This window comes from Hippocampus zosterae, chromosome 9, assembly GCF_025434085.1.
Source record: "Hippocampus zosterae strain Florida chromosome 9, ASM2543408v3, whole genome shotgun sequence".
Classification (NCBI taxonomy): Eukaryota; Metazoa; Chordata; class Actinopteri; order Syngnathiformes; family Syngnathidae; genus Hippocampus; species Hippocampus zosterae.
The window spans coordinates 8,971,881-8,985,767 of NC_067459.1; the positions used below are offsets into that span (position 1 = coordinate 8,971,881).

Sequence of the window (13,887 nt, forward strand, 5' to 3'; positions counted from 1 at the left end):
GCGAAGTAGCAACCCATATAGGTATATGTACATAATATTTATAAGGCCAAATTTAATGGTATACATGCATGTAGAAGTAAATTTTGAAGTAACTAAAATGACTTAATGCTGTATAATAATAGTTTTTTTAAGTTAGGTTAGTTTATGAATAACAAAATACAGTAAATCTTTTTTTTTGTAAATCCGCAAAAAGTCTGCAAACGGTCCGCGAGAAGCTGTGAAAGTCAGCAATACAACAGCGAGTCACATAGAGCAACATATACAGTACTGTACTACATGTATATGATTTTTTTTAAATTTTGTATATTCTTAATGAATGTTAGAAAAAAATCCGTGATGCATTGAAACCGCGATAAACGAACCGTGAAATAGCGAGGGATCACTGTATAACATTTTTTAACTTTATAACTGATGTTTTTACCAAAATTAATAAACAACCTTAAAAACTGATCATTTCATTGTAAATGGTCGTAATTGCAACCACATTTCTTTCCCCAACTGGATAATCAACATCAAATCATCACCATCGAATTGTGTTTAATGTCAGTTTGAAAACTACAGTAGTGCATTACCGCCACCCACTGACGTGTAATGACTACTGCTTTGCCTTGAAATTTAATGTGCTTGTTCTCAACTTTTTTTTTAATTTACAAAAGATCTCTTATAGCGGCCGGTGTTGTGGTGCGTATCTGGAGAGGCTGGCAACTGGGAGAGCGAATGGCTAGAGCAAGCAGCAGCAGCTAGCGTAGTGGTGATGCATAATATTTTTCAAATCCTGAGAATCTGGCTCGTCATGTATAGATCAAGATAGAGATTGCCAACAAATTGGAAAAAAATCACTTTCTGAATCAATTTCTGACTGGCTTTGTACACTTTCCATATTGCCATTTCTTGATGTCACGCTTTCGGTTTTGTCGCTCGCCAAGATTTCACTTCGGAAAAACTATTTGTCAAATTTACGAAAGAGAGAGGATTTTTTCCCATGCTTTATTTACTATGTTTTGTCTAATTACTCTACTGGTGACATAAAAATATTTCATTTGGGATTTTTTTTACACTACTTCACAGTTAGCCTTTAAAAATTTGATGACGACAAGACTGTTTGCGACCATGAAGACTGTTCTGGCGAACGTCTTTGCAAACTTTCTCATGCACATGGAGTTGCCTTGTGTATGATATGTGCAATATAAATAAAAGCTGCCTTGCCCTGAACACGTTCTGATGAAAACATTTGCAAGCCTTCACCACACAGTGAGATACGGCCTTATTTGAATGCATTATTATTTCGTGTCATCGGTTATCAAAACAGCTAGTGTGTGTGTGTGTGTTTATAATGTGATTTTCAGCAAAGTATGACTATTATACAGAAGAATTTATGGTACCGGAAAAGAGTACAATTTTTACACTGGTGCCTTGAGGCTTCTCCAGCCTGCTGATGTTATGTTTTTGTAGTTCATCTTTTTCACCACAAGGTGGGGTTGCCTCACCCGGTCTCGAGGGGGCGTGGGTTCACAAAAATTTTCTCAAAGTGAGTGATAGGAAAGGATGGAAATGAGCAGTCATGTATGGCCTGCCCAGTCCTTGACCTGGCATATGTATGTGGGAGGCAAGCCCGCTAATAAAAGCCTCCTATCTTGTTTTCTCAGCGTCCCATGTGCAAGTCCCCGCGTCTATGTGCATCACATTCTTGGAACGCTGCCAAACAGGTGAACTATGCAGCTGGAATGTTTGGCGACTTTTTTCTTTTAGCCCCTATTACAAAGAAAAACTTACTGGTGTCAAAAATCACAACTTTTTGTCGAAATGATCTCGGACCTACACAATAATAGTCTAATGATTAGATGTAACAGCAATCATAATTAAATATCCGAAACACATTTTGTAAAATGTGTTTGTGTGTAGTTGAAGAAACTGAAGCTGACGTTTGACCTCATGAACAGCGGGTGGTTTTCTTCAGCTGGAAATTGGAACCAAGTAAAGGTGGAAAAAAATATGAACAGTTCTATATTGCAAAATAGCTGTCAGTGTTAATTAACACAAAGTCTTCAGAAGCAACAAATAAAAAAAGTCAGGAAATTGAACTATTGAAAACTATTGAATTGAAAACTATTAGAACATTTGAAAATGTTTTAAAATGATTTATCTTGGTTTCTTTTTCTTTCTTTCTTTCTTTCTTTTTACACACTTGGAATCAAAACAGTGGTGTTTCGACTTTTTATATCGACTGATGTTGCACTTCCCTAAAAAGGGAAAGATTGAATCTGTCCCAGTACATAGACATTTAAGTTTCTGGATGGTGCACTGCCCATTAAACCAAGCTTCAAAATGGCACAGCATTTGATAAAAAGTGAAGCATGGTGGTGGCAGGGTGGTCGTCTGGGGCTGCTTTTGTACCTCAGGACAAGGACAACTTGCTGTGATTGATGGAACAGTGGATTCCGCTATGCACCAGAAAGTACAAAATTCTAAAAATGTCATATGTTAGCCCCAAACTCAAGCGTTCTTGGATCATGCAGTATGCCAAAAATTAGCTACACACCAAGTGCCGTGCTGAATGGCTTTTAAAAAAACATACACACACAAAATCAAGGTTTTGGAGTGGCTAAATCAAAGTCTGGATTTAAATCCAATTGAGTCTGACTTTAAACAGGCAGATCATGCTTTAAAAAAAAACTCAAATACGCCGAGTTGAAACAATTCTGCAAAGAAGAGTGGGACAAAATTCCTTCAGAGCGATCTGAAATACACCTCATCAATTAGCGTAAATGCTGGATTTCAGTTATTGTTGCCAAGGGTGGCACAATGCATTATTGGGTTCAAGGGGAAATTACTTTTTCACAGTCAGAAAGGTTTGATTTTATTAGTGCGTGTGTGCCATAATAAACCCAGAACTTCTCAACAGTGACGCATACGTGCTCACCACTACTCCTCCTCGCTGATCCATTTGCAGTCATTATCAATTTCGCCCCAAAATAACGTTCCTCGGACACCGTTGCCGGGGGAGGCTCCAGTGTGTCAACAAAACCAGAGGTGGAACTCTGCGTTTGGAATTCACCCCGGAATGCATCTGGCATTGAGGCACAGGCCCCTTTGTTGCACAAAGTTGTGGAACGTCTCCACGACATTAACACAAACCTATTACCGTCACAACAGTCGTCATCATCCTTTCAGACATCCTTGAACTGACATATTTATAGCTCTGTTTCTTACATGGAACCTAATGGAATAGAATGGAAAAACATGGGCTTCCCTTCTCTATAATTCAGAGAGGGAATACCCTGTTGAGGCCACACCCATTTTGTTGTAGACTCCTGGCAAAAGAAAAAGGTGGGACCCGATTAAATTGACAAGGACATTCATCATAGATTAACCATGGAAATAAAAGGCAAATTGTAACGCACGGAAAAATAATGAAATTAAAAGGGAGGGAGAAAGAGAGTGTCAATTGTGGCCATGGTTTGATGACTCCGTGAGACAAGAGGAAAGTCAAGATACGCCTCTAAGTGGAAGCGCGTTTGTCTTTGATTTTTCAAAGTAAAACTTAAGGAAAGACACGAAGAAGATCCCGCAGAATGAAACAACGCGTCTGGAATTCTTTCACTATTGGGAACTCTGAGACTACCACCAGAGCAGGCGCTGTGCACCCCTCCACATCCAAACTGCAAGAAAGGCGATTGTGCCATCACTGATTAATTCAATCATGTACATCAGAAATGGGCTGATACAACACATCTTTGTACTGTATTTCAGACTTGAAGTGCAGACAAGCATGCCAGTCTTTGTGTTCGAGACGTTTTCCATCAAAAGTAGCCTTTATAAAGAAGAATTCGTTTTCACATCCCGTTCCTGTGAAATAAAATTTATCCAACATGTGCAGTAATGTCCAACCAATTTGAACTTGATTTGGCTCAAATTTACATTGAATGTTAAAATTCGACCCCTTTCTAAATTCCTGCTTATCCTTGTGTAATTCAATTCCATCGTACATTTCACTGAGCGCCTCCAACGGTCCTCCCATCTGTTTTATTCTGAAAGCCATACCCTCTTTTTCCTGTCATTTTAGTGGTAACTTGAGGTGCCCTTTAAGAGCGTCTCAAAAGAACGAAGAGGACCACACAACGGAGAAAGTCGCGTCTGTTTCACCGACTGGACAAGTTCCTGCAGGAAGAGTGACTGGATTGGAATCATTTGCTCTCAAGGTGGCAAATATGGAGGGTTTTTTTCTACTTGGAAGAAGCACAAACCTCAAGCTCACATCTCTACTCTTCTTTTGCTGCTGCTTTGTGTGGAGGTCAGAAGGTGAGGACAAAAGCTATGAATGGGATTATATTATTAGAATGAAAAAATATTACTGTCGTTACTATATTGCCTAAGAGCCAAACTCCTCTTCAATTTAAAATTACACGAAAAATATTTCATTTAAAAATAAAACGTGAAAAAAATACTCCAAATGTTTTTAATGAGCGGTATCAAAAATGGAGTGAGTTATTTTACTATATTTACAATAGCTCAAATATCATTACAATTTAAAACTAAAAGATATTTTAAATTGTTTCCTGAAATTATTACTGTATGTGTAATTAAAATAAAACATAATTGTATCTCATATTTTTTACCTCACCTTCTCAACAGTAATCCTCGATTAATGTCTTAGTTTGTCTGTATGTATTCAGCCTTGACACTTAACAGATTCTCTATTGTGATGTCAACGCAGCTGTAGACAGAGGAATAAAACCAGGCAAAATATCTCATCTCGCTGAACTTTAATCTCCAACATCTACTCTCATTCCTCTTCATATTTATTCATTTACCTTTTATCTATTCAGGTTTTTAGTATATGAAGTTTAGATGAGAAAGATTAAAGTTTATCCTTTGACTAGTTGGCAAGATCCAAATTCAAAACAAAGATGGCAAAAAGACAACCTTCATGACATCACTTCTACGTGCTGACTTTGAAAGAACGCATCATGTAACTGTAGTTTCGAACTGCCGACGTATCCATTGTCAAGCAACATACATATACAAAGATTGGTTTGAATATTCTTATCTCTTCTAGTCATCTCTCTCGCTCAACTTCACTCTTAAATGCTAACGCTCAATTCTTTCCATATTTCTGCTTCACATTCAGGAGCGACTCTGCACGCTGCTTTTAACTTTTTCTGAATTCAATACGCAATACAAAAATCCCAAAACGTCATATGTTGCTTTGAGGCACATCTTAAAACAGCGATGGCCAAACTTGGTCCTGAAGGCCTGATGCCCGTTTTCCTTCTCGCCCTGCTGCAGCACACTTGATTCAAATTAATCAGGATCGTGATTGGATTGGACAAGCTTTATTGTCAAATGTCTTGTTATCTTGCTTCCTCAGAACTTGCTGATGAGCTGATTGTTTGAATCAGGTGTGTTTCAGCAGGGAGAGATGGAAAACAGGTGGCAGGATTTTGAGGATTGAGTTGGACGCCCTTTCCCTAAAATGATAGCTTTTTTTTTTACCTCAAACAACTCTGTGGTCGCTCCTAATGTTTCTTAACTCATTTCGTCAGTGTTAGTTTTGAAATCAGCAGCCAGTAATAACCATGTGTTGAAATATTATCACATTTATTTTAAAAGGGATATCCGTAACAAGAAGAAGACAAAAAAACACTTGCGATATGTCAATGTATTGATATGTGAAGACAATTTGCGATTTGGCTCTTTTAGCAAGAAATATGAAGTCAGTGCCCATATGATGAACAGTCCCTCCCACCCTCTCCAGCCCGCCCTGACAGCACTAGGTAGCTCCTTCAGCCAGAGGCTGTTACACCCGCGCTGTAAGGAGAGATACTGGCCCTCGTTCCTACCGACTGCTGTCAGGCTGCTGAATAAAAATAACATAATAATAATAATAATAATTGAATGATGTGATGTGTGTGATGTGAAAAACAATTGTAAATAGCATTGCGATTGATACATTTTGTATTTATATTGCACTTAATTGAAAGGTGTTTGTTTTTGTTTTTTTATTTCTTCTCTCTACCCACATTCTTGCTGCTGAAGGCTGTAAATTTCCCCAGTGTGGGACAAATAAAGGATATCTTATACTTGGCTTTCTTGGGCCACATGAAATGATGAAAGGCACCCATGAGTTTGATGACAGCGTAGAAAAGAAAATAATTTTTCTCACATTCTCTCCATATTAGTACATAAGACATGCAGCCTGTACATCTATTTATCCCGGCGTTGACACTTGGCCTGTTTTTCCTCAAGCCGACTGTGGCAGGCCTCAGAGAGGACAAAACAGCGTGTTTACCGACCAAGCACTCCTGATGGATAAATTTCCAGAGGGCTCCAGCGTCACATTGGAGTGTTCCAACGGCTACGAAAAGGAGGCAGGCTCGGAAGTCATAACTTGCCAGAATGACAACTGGACTCAAGTTGAGCTCATCTGCAAAAGTAAGGTGGAATTGTCATTCTCTTGATATGTGTCAAAGCAGAGTTGTCAAAGTACTCACACTCTGTACTTAAGTACAGATACCGTACAGTCAAAAAATGGTCAAAGTAGATGTACAGATTAAACTCCTTACTTTAAGATCTGTATTGGAGGTTTCGATTTTCAGTATCGATCCCCACATCACTATTATCTTGGGTAAGTTTGACTTTTACACCATCAAAACAATGTGATGTCATAGATTTGCTGACGAAGACAGAGTAACAAAAAAAGCTAAATTAATAATAATAACTGATGAAAATATATATATATCTTACTACCCAGCACAGCCCCGAGGCAAATGTAACTCGGGAATCTATGATTGGAATTCATATAAATCATTATTTATTGTTTTGGTCAAGTCCTGTTCAATAAAACATACATGATGAACCTAACTGCACCAAGTTCAGTTCTTAATGTAAATATTCATGTTTACAAATGCACCAAGTTTGAGTAAATTAGTACTGCATGAAATACTCAGATGGATAAAAAAAATCAATCAAAAGTGAATTGAATGAATTGGGCCCTCGTGAATCGATTTTGGATATCTGAATTGAAACCCAGTGCTAATAAGGCCCCAAATGTCAATCACTCAAGATCCTGAGCTCACCTGACTTTACCGCTCTCAATATCTTTTGCTATGACATGTCATCAGCTGCCGATTTTGAAAGAAGGAATGAGTCATTTTGACAGCACAGATGTATTTGTAAATGCGAGTGTGTAAAAAGTCATCAGAAAGATAAATGCTCAGGTTAAGTATTATATTCCTTGAAAATCGACGTGAGTATAAATACTTGCTCTTCATTACACAGCCTTGTTTTACTGTTTTGTTTTGTTTTTGGCACCATAGAAAGAGACTGCGGTGTGCCTAAACCTCAACCGAACATGATATTTGACAACACATCCGGTACCCTCTTTGGCGACGTTGTGCACGTCACGTGTGAGAAAGGGTGAGTGTGAAGAAAAGTCTCTTTCTGCCCTCAAGGCCATTATAAAAACCTTCAAGTGTGTGTGTGTGTGTGTGTGTGTGCGTGTGTGTGCACGCGCGCGCTCAAAATATGAAGTTTGAACTCTCATATGCCAAAAGCCGGTAACCACCTTCTCATCTAACCATTTGCTGTAGCCCTTTTCGTCATTGGGTGAGATGCGGCCTATCCCATTTGATTTTGGTCGCCAGCCAGTCACAGAGTACAGACAAAAACAAGCATTCACGCTCATATTTCCATTGATGGAAAATTAAGTTCTATGATATCAAGGATTTAAAAAAGAAAGGGACTATCAATAGGCCACTTGCAGCACAAGCCAGTTGGCAGTGTGAGGAAAGGAGTGTGTCCAAAAAAATAGCTTCCATTACTATTAATAAATACGATACAGCTTTATTAGATCTGCAAATGATAACCAAAAACTATTCACGACGAAAATAAAAATACACAATTTCTCTTCAAAACAATGGTCCATAAAGATAATTCAATTTCATAAGCAAAACTAGTTTCTTCTACATTCTGTTGTTCTGTTGTCAGGGTGGAATTTATGAACGTATCGTATTAATTATCCTATAATAACTGTTTTTAAAATTGTGTTCTTACTACAGTTTGCACTTGTTTTGGTTCTGAATGTAAAGATGTGATTCTGCTAATGTTGAGTGCAGTACTGGATCTAGTCCAATGGGATGCAGGGCTGTTGCCCCCCCCCCCCTCCCTAAATCTTATCAATTTGCCTTACCACCTTAAACAGAAAGCTGTAATGTAACAATATTCCAAATAATGACAAAATAGTGGCATGTTTAACAAATTTCGCCTTTCATTTGCCTTACCACCTTAAACAGAAAGCTGTAATGTAACAATATTCCAAATAATGACAATAGTGGCATGTTTAACAAATTTCGCCTTTCAGGGACAGTGTTTACTACAGTGGAGTGCTTATGAGGTTATCAAGTGACAGGTTATCATTATTTGGGCATGAAAGGATTGATACATAAATGCAGTGGTACCTTGACTTACGAGTGCTCCAATTGATGTTTTTTTCAATGATGCACAATCCCCCCCGTTGCACCACTCAACGAAAAAGTCCATTTGCCATCTCCGGTAGCCTTCACTGAGTCCACTGAAAGATTTGTTCACAGGTCAGATTTTCCCAGAACGTTTTGGGGCCAATTGACTTTTGAAGTTCTGTTTGAAAACCTCTCAACAAAAACCGCCGTTATTCCTCTTGCCAGCGCAAATGCAGAATGTATGTTCTTGATTATAGAGAGGCGGGAACACCAAAACAGAGGAAAATCCTGGGCTAAAGTAACTTTTCCATCACCCTGCTGTTTCCACAGTTACGAAATTAGCGGCTCCAGCTTCAAGCAGTGCTTCTTCCTGGGCTGGTTGGGAAAATCCGAGTGTCACAGTAAATGTCCACCTTCTTTCCATTGTCTGCTTGTTTGTGATAAAATCAGTCGACGCGTTCCTCTACTACCTCATCCATCTTCTCTCAAGATTTTCTCAAAAATATTTGGGGGTCGTGGGAATTAAGAGGGGAAAAAAGGGCTGGTAGAGGGATGATCGCAAACGGTTTATGGAAGCTAGCCTTCAAAATTAGTAGCATTGTTGCGATGACCCAAATGGGTTGAAAAAAATGTGATATAATATTTGGGCCAATGCCAACTTGGCTTTGTTGAAAATGAAGAGACTTCTTGCATTGACATCACCTGTGAAACCTGTGTGACCGTTGTGAAGCAAGAAGAGAAAGCAATAGCCGCCAAACTCAGTCATGTGACATCAGATCAATAGGGCTCTGGAAATAGTAATCAGTGAAAGTTTGATGTATAGTTTACATTTGTGAGCATTTTCGGGCAAATATTCTGAAAAATTAACTGATTTAAGCTTGTTTTTTTTAATTATTATTATTATAGTTTAGAATGATGTAAAAAAAACTGGGCCGGTGTAAAACGTTGACCACAACTGTCTTGGCTAATGTAAAAACAAAGCTGCTCAACATCAGATGAGTTTTCACCATTTATGATAACAACTGTAAATGGAATTCTGAAGCTTGTGACCCAATTTGTAACCGGTAGAAGAGGAACGCGCACGTACCTAACCTTTGACCGCAGCCAAATGTGAAAAACGATTGCATTCTTGTGATAACACTGAACAATAATTCTTGAAAGTTTGGTAGACATAGAATCACAACAACCTTGTCCAAGATAGATAAGATTCAAAGCTAATGGCTCAAAAAGTCTAAATATAGCCTCCAAAATCAACAGTGATTGTTATGTTTGTGCCATTTTTCAGTAAAAACGTGCAAGCGGCCCGCAGAAGTGAGCAATGGCAACAATTCATGGGATTCCCAAGACCCCCCAACGTACGGCCAAGTCATCCTGTATAACTGCGACAAAGGCTACACGCTCATCGGGAACGGCTCCATCCTGTGCGACGAAACGGGTCAATATGATTCTCCGCCTCCTGAATGCAAAGGTGAGGCTGCATCCGTTTTGCATCTTGGAAATTGTTTTGAGATATATCCAATTATTTTTGATGTTGTATTATTCTAGCCAGGTGACATTACACTCTTGTCCTGTCGAGGGCCGTAATAAGTCTTACACATCCTTTTGCTGAATTTGGTGGGCCACAGCGCCAAAATTCAGCTCGAATGCAAGCGGAATGAGGGGGAAAAAAGTGCAGCTCGATCTGTATCTGGATGGTCAAGTTCCCGATTTGGCTGCGATGTGGAAAAAAACAAATCCTAAATTTCATACTTTATTCAGATCTGGTGGTTCACTGCCCCTATTTGCCCCCAACGCAAGCAGATTGGAACAATTGAAAAGTTGAAAATGAACTTCTCACTGTTGCATTTTTATCTGAATCTGGTGGGTCAGCTTGCAATTTGGTCCAATTGTAAGTAGCTTTTGTTACTTCTTTTCAGGTCTGCTGCACTGAAGCTGCATTAGTATGATGTGGCCAAATATTAGCATTTCATGAGCATCTTTTATATACGTTGTGACCACATGGTATTGCTTCTATGTTGAAATTCAAATTATGTTAATCTGTAGGTTTCGGTCACATCATGACAGGTTGTTTTCCATTTTTTGCAGTCCTTTCGGCAACGACCATGTCATCAGCAGCAGCTCACAGAGATAAAATTATCAGGGGTGGTACAGAAGTCACCACGCGGCGAGGTACATATAGCACATGTGCGCACGCACACACACCCTCACACAAATATCTTTAAGATGCTCTTGCCCAAAGTAGCTTTTTTGAAAGTCACTGTCATGCCTGTGTTCAAAGATGACACACACACAATGACGATGGCGGGAGAGGAGGGGATGGCAATTAATGTGACATCATCGCCTTCATCTTTCTTCCAAGGTATAGCAAACTTCTACATTATCAGAAGCAGTATTTATTATTCTGCACACACGCGCGTGTGTGTTTGTGTGCGTGCACATGTGCGTGGTCCTGGAAACCAGCCACGAACCACATTAAACTTGTGTTAATTATGGTATAAAAAGAAATTTCATTGACTGATTTGGCTGATGATCTTTTCAGAAACCCATGACGTGGTCACAGATGCCAAAAAAGATATCGGTGAGTTATTGATCACATGAAGTGTCGATATTTTGCATCGTTATTGATGCGCCGCATGTGTCTTTCAGATTATTTACCTGTTATACTCAGCGTGGTGTGCGGCACACTCGGTAACCACCTCATTTACTAACTCCTATCCATTTAAAACTGAACAAATTGTGAACAATGCGTTTGTTTGTGTTCAGTCGTATGCATAGCGGTGTTCTGTCTGTATCGGTGTCTTCTAAGGAGGAAAGGGTATGTCCAATTTAATTGCAATTTTTAGATGTTTGATTAGGGGCAATGTGAGTCTCGCCATGAAAATATTTCCAGCATTGGCGGCAGGGTCGACAGAAAGTCGGATATGCATTTTCATTGCAAAACACTTTACCAATAACACACTGGTCAAAAGTATTGGGACATCCAAATCAAGTGAAACTAAAGAGACGGCTCTGCCCTAAAAGTAACAAATCATCGGTGTCAAGTGAAAAACAGTCTGTTCATTTTTGTCTTTTGTTCTTTTTTTTTTTTTTTTACGTTAATGAGGTGTCTGCATTTGTGACCTTGTAGTTCATATGACACTCAAGAAGACATGAAGTCCAACTTCTTACTCTTCCAAAACCTCTAGAAGGCTGACTGCATTCCAAGGTACTAGTCTGTTCCCGTGTGTGAAAACATGCTCACCCCAATTTAATACACACTCAAACGGAAAAGGAATTCTCAACATTTTTCTTTTTTGTTTTTTTAATACCTCCAGCTGGAAGAATGCCTATCTGCTGAATAGCATCTGGGAAGTCAGGAAGGATGTGCCAACACACTGGAGCAGTCCCTCTGAAGGGAAGAAAGGGAAGGGGGAAAAAAGAATTTGAAAAATACTATTGCACTTCCACTGGCAGGCCATTCTGTTTAGTCAATGTGTCGCCAGTCCAATAATAGTCAAGCACTTTTTTGTTACACGTTGTAAATATTCACTGCTACCGAACTATTATTTAATGTATTTTTTTTTTCGATTGCTAACTGGAATACATGTACAGTATGTTCTTATGGGTCAAATATGCAGTTTGGCAAAGGATCTTAGCGTGAGAAAACGGGTGTCGGTGAGGCCCTGCAACAATGCGGTTCAGTTTGCTGGCTGCGACTGCGGTGGCGGCAGCTGATAAAAGACACAATCAGCTGCATTCTTTGACTTTGCGTGGTCCTCCTGCCCCTCATTGTGAGGTCTCCCCTTTGCTCGGCTGTGATGGATAATGCAGCACTTCATGGCAAAGAATGCAGAAAGGGGGCTACTTACGTTGATGACTGAGGCAGATGTGCTGAACCCCCCACCCCCTTCTCACCTTCCATATATGTTAATTTAAAAACTAGATGAAAACTTTTTTTTTGTTGGAATGTGATCAGGCTTTGTAGCGATTAGCTAGTCTGCTTGACAATTGAAATCCCGGTTCTAGTTTCTACCCAATGGAGCGACTCGTTCTCCCCATCTTTGCGTGTTCTTCCAAGTTCTCTGTTTTCCTCCAACAAGTTGATTGCAGGTTTGTCTACGTCTGAATAGATAATGGATGGATGGGTTTGTGGAATTTTTTTGGGTTGTGCCGGATAGATTGTTGTGTTTTCATGTTATGTCTTAGTTCCCGACGTGCTTTGTCTTCTGTCTTGTCTGCTTGATTTGATTTAGTCTCGGTGTGTTCTCAGCCCCGTTTCTTTGTTTCAACAAATCAACTCCCGACACCCACTCATGCGTTGTCCAGGTGTGCTTCATTGTTTTCTCAGTTTGCTCTTGTCGGTTGTCGGTACATTGAGCTACTGTTGGTCATACTCATCGAGTCATGTTTCCTTTTGTGGCAAATGTATTCCGTGTTAGTTTAGACCAGGGGTGCCCATCAGATCGATCCTGATCTACCGGTAGATCTAAGACAGTTCCCAAGTAGATCCGAGGAGTGTCGAGGAGAAAAAAAACAAAACAACCATTATTGTGTCTTTGTACATGTTAGTAATATATTTTTTGTGTTAATGTACGCTGCACCCTAATCATCCTATCAAGTCTCATTTTCACCCAAAAATATTTAAAAAATAAAATAAAGCAGGTAAATCTTGAATTTACGGTGGCGCGTGATTACGTCACCAGAAGTTGTTAGCGCTCAGCAGTTTGCAATTGCAGCTTGTGATCAGAACTGTTGCGCTCTATCTTTTATCGTCATTATTCTCATTCGTTTGCTTCGTGTACTATTCAACGAGGGCACGAGCAAAGAATAGGAATCTAGGAGGGCCCAGGGAAGCACTTTAAAACGGCACGTGTGGGCTACGATAGTTAACAGACTGCAAAAGTGCATCGCATGCCTCAGTTTCAGGCTTTCTCATCATGGCGTGCGTGCGTGTGTGTGCGCATGCGTGCTGGTAAGGGTAGATCCCGGGAGATTAGTTGATCGAAAAGTAGATCTTCGGTCCAAAAAGTGGGGGCACCCCTGGTTTAGACCTTGCTTTTCCCTCGACTAGTTTGTCATTTCCATGTACCTTTTTTGTAAATAATTCCCTTTTTTTGTGCTCACTCATGCTCCATGGGTTTTGCCTCCACACCAACACTGACTAGCTAATTGTGATGCTGTCTTAAAAACATATTTGAAGTAAATTTCAGAACAACGGAAACTCGCGCTTATTTCCTGAGCACTTATAACGCTGGTCATAACAGTGTGATAAACATGTCATTTAAAAACAACAAACCCACTGGCCTCACAAGTCTTTATTTCTCCTCTTTGAAGCACTTAAACTGTCACAAGTTACGTCCAATTTCTACAGTGCTCGTTGTGGTCGAGGACAAGCGGGAGCGTATCGCAGGAGATTTGAGATGTCGTGTGGTACACGCAAGACTGGTCGCCA

At 39.7% G+C, this 13,887-nt stretch overlaps 1 protein-coding gene across 5 annotated transcripts; it reads left to right on the forward strand.

The window, feature by feature from the left end:
• Positions 1–4,091: 4,091 nt before the first annotated feature.
• Positions 4,092–13,730, forward strand: im:7151449 (complement decay-accelerating factor, GPI-anchored). Of its 5 annotated transcripts, none has more exons than XR_007963995.1 (12): positions 4,092–4,299; positions 6,247–6,432; positions 7,317–7,416; positions 8,787–8,857; positions 9,742–9,924; positions 10,542–10,640; positions 10,735–10,815; positions 10,996–11,034; positions 11,103–11,144; positions 11,220–11,271; positions 11,560–11,661; positions 11,771–13,730. XR_007963995.1 is itself a non-coding variant. In XM_052075235.1 (12 exons), exons 1-11 carry the CDS (start codon positions 4,209–4,211, stop codon positions 11,639–11,641), a joined length of 1,002 nt encoding a protein of 333 aa, XP_051931195.1. In that variant the 5' UTR covers positions 4,092–4,208; the 3' UTR covers positions 11,642–11,661; positions 11,771–13,730. The 5 variants fall into 5 exon arrangements, 3 of the variants coding, with proteins under 3 accessions (XP_051931195.1, XP_051931197.1, XP_051931196.1); XM_052075235.1 differs by having other exon boundaries at positions 11,584–11,661; XM_052075236.1 differs by having other exon boundaries at positions 4,093–4,299; positions 10,542–10,625; positions 11,584–11,661.
• Positions 13,731–13,887: the final 157 nt, after the last annotated feature.